Raw genomic sequence first — 15,933 nt, forward strand, 5'->3', positions numbered from 1 at the left:
CGGTCAAGCAATTCCTTGATCGGTCATGACCGATCAAGACATTACTTGATCGTGTCTTATTGTTAATACTAATAAACTGCATGTTACGTAAATGTCAATCGGTGTGGAGTATAACCGAAGATTATCGGTGTTTACCAAGCACTACCACCCGATAGTATATCGGTGGCTGTCAATGCTAACAGCCGATAGTTATCGGTGTGTTAGCCTTGACAACCGATAACTATCGGTGTAGACTAACACACCGATAACTATCGGTGACTAACATAATACTACCCGATATGCATTCAATATATACTATATGCACCCCGATATAATATGCAACCCGATCTAATGCAATCCGATAATATATTAATCGGAGTCATCATTATGTTAGATCGATATTCATCTAGATACAAGATTCATTTAGATAGATGAACATGAGGAAGATGTATAGTATGATTTAATCAATAGTTTGATCATATACAAATATAGAATGACTATCAAGGATGATTCAATTGCTTGATGGTTTTATCATAGTTATCGATATGATAAATGATTGAATGAGAGACCTTCATTTATCTCTCATTCAATCATTTATCTTACCGAAGCTATTATGCATTAACATTTTGGTCACGTCTTCTTACTGAATATCACCTGGGTTGTGACTTTAAGAAAATGCGGTCATGCCCAGTGCGATTAACTTAGAACTTAAGTATTATTAAATTGAGTCATAATTTTTTAATGTTTATCATTAAATTAATAATTAACAATAGTTGTCACATTAATTAAAACTGTAATATACTTGTTTCTGTTATAATCAAATCAGTACAGAGATCCTTTTGAATGGATATTCATTGGTAGAGAGTGTAGAAAAGAACTGATTCGACTAATATCTAAATTCTGATCATAAATGGTTTATATATATATATATATATAGATATGTATACTTCTTATCGTTGTAGATAAACTGATCGTGGTGAAGTCTATTCGCTGCTCATTGAGTCATCACCTCCTCTCACAATTCCTGCTCTTGATGTTCTAAATAAATGGTTCAGTGATTAACGTGAAAGTCCAATAACTTATTAATGAAGTGGACTGCCCAATAAGGAAGTTTCCAATTAAAGAATCCGCTGCTCTCTATCTCTTCACAAATTAAGGGAGTATAAGATCACTTATATAAATTATATATTCATTATTTTAAATATATATAAATTGTGTTACAATTAAGAATATGTAAATTATGTTTATAATATAATATTAATTTATTTTCATTTGAATATTTCAAGAATATTATTAGTAGTAAATTTCAAATAATTATTCGTTGGTAATTATATTAATTAATAATAATAATTGTTTCATTTATGCTATATATAATGATCAAGGAGGGGACATGACATCCGTTGATCTTAGATTGATCTCGACCTTTCATTTGTTTTCCGAAACTCTATATAAACTCTCATTCTCTCATTTTGTTGTGTGGAGAGATTTATGAAATTGTTGCTAAGAGCTACTTTGGTAGCATAAGTTCACTTGCAGTTTGCTTTGAAACCTTATTATTATCACGTGGTTGCATGGTTTCATACTTTCTTCAACATAGAATAGATTTGCTTAGAGTAAATTTGTGTTTTCAAAGTTGTTAGAAGAATGAAAGATTTGATAGTATAGATTGGTGAAACAGTTGCTCATACTTTCTTTCAATGAATGATTTTTGTTCAATGTGTAATGTTAGCTGAGCTTATCATTGTGGATGCTTTAACTCTTACTTTGGATAAATATTGTTCGTTGGATGATATTATTCATAGTATTGAAATCTTTAGCACAACCCTAGAAGATTGGACTTATTGTGTGTAGTTGTCCTTAGTATGGTGAAGTAGAGTATTGTTATTGGTTTCACCTGATCTTTACCGTCTCTTGAGTTCTTAGGAGTAGCATAGAGTTTCTAAACCCCTGTCCTTTTTATCCTTTTTTGAAGTCCAAAACTGAAAAGCTAAAAATGAAAGAGAGCATTTATTGTCAAATTCGTCTAAGTCTTAACTTGTGAATGATATTAGTTGAGCGTAAGTCCCCCTTGTATTTCAGCATACATAATTAAGGAAGCTATCCAACATAAAGTCGCCCGTTCGCACATATAAATATTGGAGTCGCCGTGTGGTCTTTCTTTGCAATCTTGGCACATGTAGTGATTTTGTTCAAGAGAGGGTAGAGTGTCCTTGACATTTTATTCTAATGTTCAGTGAATGATAAAAAGTACACCAACAGGTTCTTGAGATTGGTACATCCATCATATTACACAGTCTACATTTTTCACTTCATGGGAGGCATCAATTAACTTCAAGAGAATCAAGCGGCCGCCTAAAGCTCCTGGACAATTGCTCAGTTTGTGGTTCTTTAGATCCATACATCCATTAGAAAAAATATTGCATCCCTTTTGTGCCAAATTCTTTTCCTCACTTCATGGTGCTTCTCTTGTTTCTACGGAATTCATGATTTTTTCCAATTTCATCTGAAACTTGCAATTTCTCTTCTTTTTTCACTCCTTTCCGAAATGTTGTCATTGACTGCTGCCATCACATAATATTTATTTCTATGCTTAATAAAGGCAATTGATGCAGGGACTCAATATGCATATCAGTAGCATTTTTTCCATATTTGAAGTATTCTTTTCCAAGGTATCATTCAAAACAGTATGCATGTAGTTATAATTGATAAGGTCGACAAGCTGCTGGGAACTATGAAGTATGAGTTTCAAGGATTCACCAAGACATCCAAGATTGTTTCTTGATCTTCTATTCAAGCTATCACAAACACAGATCTAGGTCATTTGGGCCTAAGAGATTTTCAACAAAGGATACGTGTCTCTGCATCAGGAGGAATTACATCTGAACAGGGAGGGCTGCTTGTTATGGCTGGTACTCTGGCTTTTGAAATGTTTATGAACTAGTTAATTTTAAGAAGTATCTTGTATAATAAGAGTTAATCATATATATATATATGTATAGAGAGAGAGAGAGAGAGAGAGAGAGCTTGGGGAAGAGAGGAGACAATTAGATGGAGAGGTAGAGAGGGAGATGGAGAGGGAAAAAGATAGGGATAGAGATAGGTCTAAAGCTTGGGGGAGATACAGTGAGATATAGAGAGATAAGGATGATTGGAGCCTACTGATTACTGAAATTTGACTGTCTGAAAAGTTATAAAATCTTCCAAAACCTAGAATCTTATAACTCCTAGAAATCCAAAACTATTCTCTAACATCTTGACAATAAATAACACTTAGGTCCAATCGGAATTTAAGTGTCAAGAGAACCTTTGAACATAGAACCAAGTCCCAAGTACTTGAATTTTTGTAAGTTTGAAAAGCAAAGAGCAAAAGACAAACAAAACAAACATGTGCAGAAAAATGGTAAGTGGAGGGTGCAGGAATGGAACCAGTTTCTAAAGTTGGAGAAAACCCCAAAAATCTGAACTTTCATAAAGATTGTGGGGATTTCAAAGGAATGCAGGACTAGTTCCAATGTTTATGAAAACCCTGAAAATTTGAAAAGGTAGAAAAAATACACAGAAATGACAACCAAAAACAAAAACAAAAACAAAGGATCCCAAGGGGATCAAAAACCAAAAACAAGAGCAAACAAGGAACAAGAATTCCAAAAAAAAGATAAGGAAGGGGTTCCCATTGCCAAGCAAAAGGATGGGGTTTGTATGCAAGGCATAATGCTAGGTGCAGGTTTTCGTATTGGTATATCTTCTAAAAATATGGGTATTGTAATACTTCTCTCCTGATGAATCAGCAGACTTTGTTTCCCTTTTCTGATGATCGACAGAGATGTCTCTGCTTTTCTGTTGTGAGTTTTTTTTTGCAGGATTATTTGTTTTTATATGGTAATTTTGTATAGTTATATAGGGTTGAGTACTTTGTAAAACTTCAAAGGAACGCAGGACTAGTTCCCATGTTTATGAAGACCCTGAAAATTTGTAAAGGTAGAAAAAATACAAGGAAATGACACAACCAAAAACAAAAACAAAGGATCCCGAGGGGATCAAAAACCAAATACAAGAGCAAACAAGGAACAAAAGTTCCAAAAAAAGAAAAGGAAGGGGTCCCATTTGCCAAGCAAAAAGATGGGGTGTGTATGTGTTGTGACGTATTCACACATTGCCCCATTATAAATGGGGACCCCTACTTTTTGCTTTCTAGGGTTTGCTTTCTTGGTCCTTTAGGGTTTTGTCTGTTAGCCTTTGCATTTTGAGTGTCGCCGGGGGGATCACTAGGATGGCAGGCTCTGCTTGAGTCAGGGTGAGTCCACGGGGCCCCAGAATTAGGGTTTTTTTGAGAGTCTTCCTTAGGGCCTGGTTTTGGTCTTGTTGCTAATTGTGTCTTGCTTGGTGAGTGAGTATCATCCTTGAAGGTCTGAGCTAGGTCAAGTTGATGAGTGATGAAGTTTGGAATGTCATTCTGATCTTCAAATGCCCTGAAATTTGGCTAAGTCTGGAATGTCTTCCTGATCTTGAAATTTGACTTAGTATGGAAAATTGAAGAATCCTCCAAAAACTAGATTTTGCATTATAACTTCCAGAGGTCCGAAGCCACTCTCAAACATCCCGACAGTATATATGGAATATCTTATACTTAAATGTTATATTCCATACATGAATCCTGACGGAGAGACCAAAATGTCAAATTTAGCTCCTGACCCTTCCAAAGGGTCTCGAGCGAAATTCTCCATAAGACATTCTACATTGCCCAAAGTCGTGAACTAGCTCATTCCCAGGCATTTGTGAAGGCAAAACACTTATTTGGAGTGAAGAAAAGTGAAAGTGAAGCCAGGACTTGAGCTCAAGGAGGAATTTCGCTCTTGATCCTTCCAAAGGGTCCAGAGCAAAATTCATGTAAAACCCTATTTTTCACCAAATTCTTGGGCTAGATGTCAACTTGAAGAGCAAATTCATGTGATCGTGATGGAAGGAGGCTTGATGAAGTTTGTCCAAGGCATGAAGAGGAGAAAGTAAGTGAGAAATTGAGCTAAAACTAGAAGTTTGCTCCTGACCCTCCCAAAGGGTCCAAAGCGAAATTCTTAGAAGAGACCTTTTTTTCTCTTTGTTTGCACGCAAACCTTGTTCCTTGGGCGCAGTTGGAAGTAGAATGATGTGTCTTTGCCTTCTGAGGTGATAGAATGCGAAAGAATGAAGGATTTTTGACCAATACAAGAATTTCGCTCCTAACCCTTCCAAAGGGTCCAGAGCGAAATTCATTTTTTCTCCACTTTGCTCTTTGATATGACCAAGTTTGTTGACTTCTGGGGCGTGATGGGAAGGTTTTGATGCACATTTGCCTTTGAGAGGAGATTTGAGGTGACAAAATGATGGAAATTAGCCTAAAGTAGGAATTTCGCTCCTGACCCTTCCAAAGGGTCCAGAGCGAAATTCTTGAAAACACCCAATTTCTTCCTTGTCTAGGCCAAATTCTTAGTTTCTAAGGCATGTATGGAAGTGTTTGACATGTTCTAGCCTTAGGGAGTGACTTGAGGTGGAGGAGATGAAGGATTTTAGCCTAAAAGGTGAATTTCGCTCCTGACCCTTCCAAAGGGTCCAGAGCGAAATTCTTGAAAACACTCACTTTACCCTTAGCCAAAGTCAGGACCAAGGTGGAGATGCAAGGGGAGTGGTCTATGTTTGCTCCCAAAACAAGATTGAAGTTTGAAAAATGAATAATCAAGCCCAAATCATGATTTTCGCTCCTGACCCTTCCAAAGGGTCCAGAGCGAAAATCTACCTAGACCCCATTCCCTTCCTTGTTTGACCAAATTTTAATATCCAAGGCATGTTGAAAGGAAGAATGGACATGTTTTTTGCCTTTGGGGATGTTTGAAAACGTTGAAGAGTGAGGATTTTGTCTAGGAATGGAAATTTCGCTCCTGACCCTTCCAAAGGGTCCAGAGCGAAATTTCCCATAAACCTCATTTCCTTCTTTGTTATGACCTACATTCTAGTATTGAAGTGATGAGATGTGAGAATGTGAAGGATTTTAGCCTAGAAGGTGAATTTCGCTCCTGACCCTTCCAAAGGGTCCAGAGCGAAATTCCTTACAAACCTATATTTTTAACCTTGCTTGGGCTTAAAACTTCGTTCCTTGAGTGAAAAACGATGAAATTTTATCTTGTAATGAAGAATGAGATTGAAAGGATGAAGAATCAAGTCAAGAATGAGAAATTTGCTCCTGACCCTTCCAAAGGGTCCAGAGCGAATTTTCTCAAAACCTCTCTTTTCTCTCAACTTTGTGCTAGATCAAGTGTGGGCTAAGGTAAATTCAAGAAGGAGAAGTCCTTGGGTGCGACTTTGACTTGCCAGTGATTATCAAATTTGAAGGAATTGAGCCAAATCATGAATTTCGCTCCTGACCCTTCCAAAGGGTCCAGAGTGAAATTCCTAAAATCACTTATTTTCCTTGCAAAATCAAGTCAAGTTTTTGGTTTTTATAGCTTGGATGAGTGTGGAGAAGTGTTTTCTTGCCTTTAGAGGTTTATTCAAGTTGAAAGGATGGAGGAAGAAGCCTAAAACAAGATTTTCGTTCCTGATCTTTCCAAAGGGTCCAGAGCGAAAACCCTAAAAACCATCTTTTTCTCCAAAAATTGAGTGAAGTCAAGCCTAGACCAGGGTGAGAGAAGCCATTTGGATTGCTTTGGAAAGACTTTTGATCACCAAAAATGCAAATTTTGAGTTTAAACATGAATTTCGCTCCTGACCCTTCCAAAGGGTCTAGAGCGAAATTCTGGATAGCTCCTGTCCCTAGCTAGGTTTCTGAGCGAATTTTCCTTTTTAAGCCTTGTGAGGATCAAACAAATATTGCCAAGTTGAGAAGTTGATTCAAAATGAGGGAGTCTAGATGAGTTGAAGTGAAGAGAATGGAGTTGAGTGTGGATAAGCAAGCAAAAGGTGAATTTCGCTCCTGACCCTTCTAAAGGGTCCAGAGCGAAATTCTTCAAATCCACTATTTCCTCCTTGTGTCAAGTCAGGATTTTGATTCCTAGGGCATGGTTGAGATTGGAACGATGTTATTTAGCCTTGCAAGATGAGTTGAAGTGAAGGAGAGGGAAAATTGAGCCTAAAAGGTGAATTTCGCTCCTGACCCTTCCAAAGGGTCCAGGGCGAAATTCATCAAATGTCCTTTTTCTTCCAAATTTGTGCTAGACCAAGATAGTGATCAAGGTAGATTGGGCTTAAAGATTGCCACAAGCATGTCTTAGAAGGGGTTGTGAGTGAAAGAAGTGAGTGTTTTGTCCAAGATCAAGAAATTCGCTCCTGACCCTTCCAAAGGGTCCAGGGCGAAATCCTCAATTTCACCTAATTTGCTCATGATATGGGTCAAGTTGTGGATTCCTAGCCTTTGGTGACGAGAAGGATAGCGTATGCTTGCCTTGGAAGGCATTTTGGAGTAAAGACATGATGGAATTTGTCCTAAAATGCAAATTTCGCTCCTGTCCCTTCCAAAGGGTCTAGAGTGAAATCCTCAAAAACTCCATTTTTCTCCAATTTTGCATCAAGCTTGATGTTGGTTGAGGTTAAAGCTAAGTTACCGGTTCGGGTTCGATTCAAGTACGGATTCGCGGGTTCGGCAAAATTTTTTTTTCTTGGGTACGGGTACGGGTTCGGGTTCGTCCGTACATATATACATATATTAATTATAAATTTATATATATACACATATATTATATATATCTTCAATATATGCAATCCATACAAAAATAAAATATACAATGTGACTTTCCATACATAAATGATAAATGATAAATGATAAATCCATAATTGCCAATGCCAATAAATATCCATATATCGCAAATGTTATCAGTAAACTAATAACTAAAGTCTAATATCATATTCATAATTTGCAAAAGAGATAATATTCAAGTTTCAAGTTTCAGCTGATTCAAGTTTCAGAATGTGAATATGTCATGACACAATAAAAATTCAAATTACAAGGCATCTATGGGATTTAAATTCCATATTCATCTTCATCTGAACCATCCAACCCAAGCCCAAGGTCATCAAGTGGTTCAAATCCAGCATCAATTGAACCACTATCGAATGGAATGTCACACCCACTAGCCAAGTCTCTCTCAAGTTCCATAGCTGCCTCGTCTATAGAGACTTGGGCAAGTTGTGCAACTGTAGCATCTAAATCAGCACACTTAGGGGCTAGATCCCAATTCCTTGTTGTACCCACATTATATTCACGGTCCTTATGTGACAACAAACGAAGGTTGGAGTGTATGTAGACCAAATCCTCAGCTCTCTTTGCACCCAAACGATTACGTTTGACTGAGTGGATGAAGGAGTATGTACTCCAATTCCGCTCAGCTGAAGAAGAACTTGCAACCTGTTAAAAGTTAAAACATTATTAGAAATTTATAAATTATAAAATAAAAATATGATAGCATCAAATGGAATTGGAAAACTATAAAAAATAAAAAGATACATACTTGGAGAGAAGTTTAATTGCAAGAGGCTGCAAGTAAATGGAGCCTTGACCATGTACATACCACCACTCATCAGCATCCATCCCATATCTAGCATTGAGAGCTACAACATCATGATTTTTTGTGGATACAAATTGGCCAAACTCCTTCATGACAACATTTCCTGTCTCCTCATCTTGATATATCTTTTTAAAGGCAGCTCTATAGCCAGAAGCAACCTCTGCATCTCTATATGGTGGTACCCTCCTTGGTGTTGCACGCATCTCTGCACTATAAAATTTTGGTGTCAAAGCAAATGCTAAGAGATGTAAGGGATTGGTCATCTTGTTCCAATGGTCAACAATAATATTCTGCACAACTTTGAAAAATGTTTCTGTTGGGTCATTTACTTTTCTTTTTATTACTTCTCTTATTTTCTCCACCATGCAATCCATGCCATCATAAATCTCACCCAAACATGGGGCGATCAGTATCAGCATACCTAATCACGCTCATGATGGGCTCAGTGAAATTCAAAACATATTCCACATTATCCCACCATTTCTCATCAAGGATCAATGCTCTTACTTTTAGAGCTCTTTCTGTCTGGGCCTGCTTCCATACACTCCACAATCCGTTGATGACCATAGAACTCAAGGCCTCTCGCACCTTCACAAGTCGTCTTAAGATGAGTGTGTGAGATGCAAATCGTGTTTCAGCTACCTAACATGACATAAAAAAATACACAACATATATCAATTATAAAAAATTAAAAAATAAAATTAAAAATTTAAATTAGTAATTACCTTCAACAACTCCAACTTGGAGAAGGTCCTAAAAATGGCTTGTGACATATGATGATTAGTCACAAACATTTGAATCTTCTCGCCCTCGTCGTACAGTTTTTTCACCCAATCAATTTGTGTGCCAATCTTTTGCATGATTAAATTGAGTGAGTGGACTGCACATGGTGTCCAAAAGATGTCAATGCATTCTATGAGGATATTGGCAATGAAACTTCCATCTTTCACTTGCCCCTCACAATCCACCACTTTCAAAAACATTGCCCCTTTAGGGCACATTGCTATAACATTGATCAATGGCCTATTTTTACAATCTTTCCATCCATCAGAAATGATGGTCAAACCTGTTTCCGGCCATGTATCTTTGATGACTTTCAACTGTGACTCTACGGATGCTTTCTCCTTTGCCAATAAGGTGGTTCTCACCTTTTCATACCCTGGACAAACATAATCAGAAAGTGTGTTGCAAAGGGTATGTACTGTGTCCCGAAAGTAAGGTGATCTAACAAGGTTGAAAGGAAGCCCATTGCCATAAATGCAACGCCCAATGCTCTGATTTGCAATCTCTCTCATTTGATTTTTGAAGGCAGTATCCAATGGGCCTCTTTTCCGTGAAGCCACAACATTTTGATTCTCTAGTGGAGCAACTGGTGGTTTTGGCATGAAAGGATGCGATCCGGCTGGTCTTGTGGAGCCAATACTACTAGAAGGCCTCGTAGTCTTCGAGCTTGACTGGACAAGAGGATGATTAGTCTTTGCTTTGCCACTTCTCCTATCAGCTTTGTCTTCTTCTCTAATATTTTCCAAAACTAGAGCTTTTGGCAGCCCCTTGCCATCTGATCCCTTACAAAATTTTATTCCACGCCCGGGGATGAAACAAAGGTGGCCTTTCACTCGATAGTATGAGCTGGTATACTCAGTGCCACAATGGTTACACTTCCAAACAAAACCCCCACCACCGGACACTTGCTTGATTATTGTTGTATAATGCCAAAGTGGTGAATCTTGATCAATTTTAAAGGGGTTATTTTCAGTTCAGGCATGGGCAATTGAACTAGAGCTTGCACTTGCACTTCCAATTTCAGCAATTATGTATGATTATATGAATAATGCACCTAAAATAAAAAGAGAAAACACAACATTATTGAAAAAAATTGATAAAATTTCGGCATTATAACCCCATACTATGCATCCAAAGTGTAAAAAAATATACAAAACTTATTTAAAATTTTTTAGATAAACTTTAAAAAAAATTAAAAAATTTGAAAAAAACTTTAAAAAATTCAGATTCACTCACCTTTGATGGCTAAATCTTCCTTCTCCAGTGATTTCTATGCCTTTTATGCATGTCTCACATCTTCATAGTCTCTACCTTCGAAGAAAAATGCAAAAACTAAGAAACCCCACTTTAGAGAAAAAATCTTCAAAAATGCAAATAGAATGAGTTGAATGAATGTTTTGATGCATGAAATGCATCATAAAGGGGCAAATTAGGGTTTAATTATTAATTAACTATTTTTTAAAGTACTTTTTTATTGGTTTTTATTGTTTTTTGACCCATGGGCCCTGTTTTTTGGGAACCCACGGGCTTGGGTTCACCCTGGTCCTCCTGGGTTTGACCTGGGTTCCACCCGGGTCCTTCCCAGGTGGACGGGTTCCCTGTGGGACGCATGTCCCACAGGTAATTCGGCCACCTGGGAAGTACCTGGGTGGAACCCAAGCTGGACCAGGACCAAGCATGAACCAGGACCTGGACCCAAGCCAATACCCAAAGAACCGGTAACTTAGGGTTAAAGGGGTCCTTGGACATGTATCTAAGCAAGTATGGTCACAAAGTGAGAAGAATTTGAGCCAGGAATGCAAAATTCGCTCTTGACCCTTCCAAAGGGTCCAGGGCGAAATTCTTATAGGGCCTGTCCCTGGGAAGGATTTTGAACGAACTTTATTTTAAAGTCTTCTTGTTGATGATTTAAGGTGAAAATGCTTTGTTGAAATGAATATGTCATATGTACTTAATCACCTTTTGGTTTATTTTGCAGATGGAGAACACCAGTCTAGCATCATCAAGGACGACCTCTTCCAGTCCAGCATCATCAAGGACGGCCAAATCGCCAGCTACCTCCAGAACCTTCACTTTGCCACACTACAGAACCACAAGATGACAATGAAGGGCGTTACCGGCATTTCAAGGAAAGGTACACCACCCATCCATCACGTCAAGGACAGAGGAGAATCAAACAAGGTTAGTGCAAGGGTCCGTTGAAGAAGCAGATAGTTTCAGAAGAGTTAATTAAAGTTAGCTTCTCAACATCATCAAATTGAACACCTACCAAATTACAAGTGTCAGACAGGGTGGCATCCCAGTCATCACTTCTCTAGTCGGATTGGTCCACCTTAGCGTGTCTAAATTCAATGTACCCGACTCATCAAAGATGACGCTAACTTCGATGTACCTACCCCGGTTATCCATTGGTCGAATATTCCAGAGAAGACATGTGTCCAAATAATGCAATTATTTCATTGGCCAAAATTGAGTTTGTTGTAACAAACCCTGATTAGGGTTTTCATTGTAAAATCTCGGCCATTGATCTCAAATTGATCTGAGCCATTGAATTGTATTAAGGGTATTATAAAAGGCCTTGGCTCCTCATTTGTAAAGGTTAATAGTTAATAGCTAGCTAATAGTTAATAGTTTGCTAATATTTAATAGTTGGTTGATAGAGAGTAGATAATAGGGAATAGTCAGAGAGTATGAAATAGTTAGAGTAGAATAGAAGGAGAAGGCAAAGATTGTTGCCAAGATGTTGTTGTAAAGGACTTGTAAACTTCATTGAAGAAATGGTGAATTCTATGGGTCGATTCAACAATTTGCATGGTCTCTATACTTCTCAAATTTGATTTCATGTTATTAGATGAGTGGAAGAAATGTGTATGATCGATGGTGAAATATGTATATCCAAACTACTAGCAGTTTGTTGATTGCAGACTTGCCTTGTGTAGTCAACCGGAATCATTCAGCTTAAGCTTAACTTCAATTGTCGCTTCTTCATTGATATGCATCAGCTTGATGGTGTCCACGCATGTAGCGGTGGTTTGAACATTATAAAGCTTTCCTCAGAAGATCGCACTAACCTTGTGGAGATGGTCCTGGGATGTCAAAGCAAGACTTAGTTAGAATTTCATCAAAGGTCATTCATTGCTCTTACATTCTTAGTATTAGAAATAGATCCTGTTTCAACCCTTATCCTTTTTCCTTTTTTCAAAATCTAGGATGAGTAAAATCTCACGTTCCAGCAATATTCAAAGCAAATCAGACGTTCAGGCAGTCAAACGTAAGTCCCCTTGTGATTCCAGCAAAATCACATCATACCATGAAGAGCTTATCCATGCGTAGAGAACCTACATACAAGAACCTTGGAGTTGCCTCGATTGATCCTTCGGCGAAATCTTCAGCAGTGGGGAAACTTTGTTCAAGAGAGGATAAGGTACCTTTAGGTATCTTATTCTGTGTTTGGTCGTGTACAAAAGACACATCAATAGTATGCAATGCATAATGCTAGGTATAGGTATTTGTATTAGTATATCTTTTAAAAGTATGGGTATGGTAATACTTCTCTCTTGATAAATCAGCAGACTTTGTTTCCCTTTTTGGACTGATGATCGACAGGGATGTCTCTGCTTTTCTATTGTGAATGGTTTTTGCAGGATTTATTTGTTTTCTATGGTAGTTTTGTATAGTTATATAGGGTTTAGCACTTTGTGGGTAACTCGACCATATTTTCTTGGTTCCATTTTGCTTATTAGACCTCTTGAGAATTTTTGCTTTGTAGATTTGGATATGGTGAATACTATTAGTTGGAGTCCTTTTAGCTGTCTTGATTAGATATTGGATCTTACTGTACTTATGAATCCCCTTTATCTTCTTTCATTATCTGTGCAAATTAATAGTGTTTCTTTCTTGATACACACACGGTGACACAAACGCAGGTATGTATCTGAATCAGAATGTAACAATCCAATAGATTAACCAAGCTTAGTAAAAGTGGAGGAACTATTTTCATTAGGTGATTTAGTTTCATGTCCAATGATAGTCACTTAAAAATGTCTGTAATGGTACACACCCTTTGGATGTGATTTTAAATTTCAATCTTTAAGCTGATACTCCATTTATCAAAAATTGCATTGAAGCAGAAAAATTATATTGTAATTAAACAGAACATAGTTACAAGAAAGCAGAATGCATTGAACTTTTCCGAGTCTTGAAGAAGATTAAATGCATAATGTGTTGACTGGAAAGTTAAAAAAATAACATAATTGGACGACCAAAAGCCGAGTCAGATAGAAAAGAAGCATTGCTGTGGTGGATACGCAGGATATGTATTGTGGACTGCTAAACATTGGGATCAAATATATATGTGCAAACTCAAAATTGGAGATCCACACATGAAGATATAAAACTTGAATATACAAAGATGGTAATGAAGTTTAGTGAATCAATTATTATATGATTCAATGCATTAATTTTTTTATATGGTATTGAATTTTTTGCTTCTAGTCAGACTACTTTTTTCTTACAATTTTTTATTTTTTTATGTGAAATTTAGAAATCCCCATGATGGGGTCCACAAAGAAGCTTGGGCGTGCATGCAATTTAAGTTTTAACAATATAATGAAATATCAAACCTAATTTAAGAAATACCAACATAATTAGTGAAACCACAAAGCTTTCCCTGTCGACATAAGATGCTTCTTTTCTCTTGTGCTGCATTATCACTTCAATGACTGAGGCTTATTAACCATCTCCAGATTTTCCTTGAGTCTAAGAGCATGATGGCAATGCCACCATGGTCTTCTTATGATTTTTTTAATGCAAGATGTCTATTCCCTTTGTTTCTCAGGTCTTCTTTAGGAACCCCTGTTCTTAGACTGTTTGAACTTTGATCTATTATGGTGGATTTTTGAATGTTGAACATTGAACATTAATGATGAACAATAAACATTGACTATTGAAAATTGAAATTAGAAAATCGAGTGAAACAAAGAAACATGAATATGTAATCATAGAAAAGGACATAGATCGATCGGAAATACAGGACTCTAATGATGGATTGAAATGACCTCTGCTGGGGTTTACTTTCTTCTGGTTTCTTTTGTACTTGTGTTTCACTTTATTGCCTGTGGCAGCTGGGTTTTCTTTCACAATCCTCCCCTCTTCAATCATTTAGGGACATCGTTGGCTGAACCTGTTTCCTTCTAGCTTGAGAATGAAAGTTATGTCAAAATATTCCTAACTCTTACCCACTTTTAGACTGTTTGATCTTTAATAGTGTTTATCAGTTAAATTATACAACTGGAAAACCATAGATATACTTTATCTATCCTCCATCCCCAAAACTAAGAGAAACATAGGCGGAAATCATTTAAGCAAAAAATATAGACTTAAAGTCGAGAGATGAAAAAGTGCAGTTTTGGTAACAGTTTCTTAGTTAGTTTAATCGCTAAATACTTGATTAATACGTGTCTCTTGGAATGCTAGGTGCTACTCATGGAGGAGGTGAAATTGGAAATGCTAAAGACAGTTTGGATGATACTAGTCCCCAAGTTGCTGTATTTACAGATGATAATGTACCTGTAGAAGAAGAAGAAGAAGAAGAAGGAGAAGAAGATGACATCGATTGGGAAGAAGGTTGAGGATTTAGATGTGATGCTTGATGCTGAATGCCATTTTGATTGGCAGATATTCTTTCCACACCAGTATTAAAGAATTCAAATTTGTTCCATTTTCATGATATAGATTGATTTTTTGCGAGTAAAATATCTCACATTATGTTTGCAAGTCTGCATGTACAGAGGATCGTCTCCAATAGAGAAGTCCTTGTCAGAGGACTTTTTGTGACAAGTTGCTTATTTATAGAAAGCTGTTTCTGGTTTAAATTGTGTACAAGATTTTTGAATCAGAAACAGCTTTCTATTTATTCTATGGATCGTGGAAATCTCTTATCATTGAGTTGCTTATCGTTTGGAAAGATTAAAATGAGAATTGTTTTAGGCCAACAGTAATTTGTTTACAAAGTGATTCTTAGGGTTTGCGATTGCAGAGGATATAATTAAATTTGATGTGTAAAATCATTAAACTGATTATAATTGGCAAATATCCCTTGTATATAATGACTATTAGTAGAAGCCTCCTCTTGGATCTAGCATAATACAATTGGAATAACAACTTATTGTGTCTATGAAAATGGGAAACCATGTTGATAAGATACATGTGCAGATGCTAAATACCAAATACCAATATAAACTTTTGTAGCCTGCTCAAGAATCACCTATTAAGGTTTCATTTTTTAAATTTGATGCAAATCAAACTAGTTGTTTGCGTCAAGCAATTAAACAAAAAGTGATTCATCTTTGAAGAATCTTCACATATTAGGCAACAAGCGAGACTAGTAGTAGCAAATCATTGTATCGATATGGAGACCTATCTAGCATTGCTGAAGGCACGTACAATAATTTTAATGAAATATTCCAAATGTTTGGATATATTCTCCTATGGGTTTGGTAACGATTCAAAGGATTTGTCAATTAAAGTGCAATTTCTGTGATTTAACCATTAAATGGTTGATTGTATTAGTAATAAATTTTCATTTATTCATTTTTTAATTGTTTTTTAGAAGACCCTTAAAGCTCCCACCTACTTTTGA

At 36.8% G+C, this 15,933-nt stretch overlaps 1 protein-coding gene across 3 annotated transcripts in view; it reads left to right on the top strand.

The window, feature by feature from the left end:
• LOC131037240 (uncharacterized) overlaps positions 1–15,288 on the top strand; it is a 106,809-nt gene extending 91,521 nt beyond the window's left edge. For all 3 annotated transcript variants that reach the window (XM_057969311.2, XM_057969310.2, XM_057969312.2), the window contains one exon: positions 14,769–15,288. In XM_057969311.2, the coding sequence (XP_057825294.2) occupies positions 14,769–14,923 (155 nt within the window). In that variant the 3' untranslated portion in view covers positions 14,924–15,288. The remainder of the gene's footprint in view (positions 1–14,768) is intronic.
• The last annotated feature ends 645 nt before the right edge of the window (positions 15,289–15,933 follow it).

This window comes from Cryptomeria japonica, chromosome 5 (assembly GCF_030272615.1).
Source record: "Cryptomeria japonica chromosome 5, Sugi_1.0, whole genome shotgun sequence".
Taxonomy (NCBI): domain Eukaryota; kingdom Viridiplantae; phylum Streptophyta; class Pinopsida; order Cupressales; family Cupressaceae; genus Cryptomeria; species Cryptomeria japonica.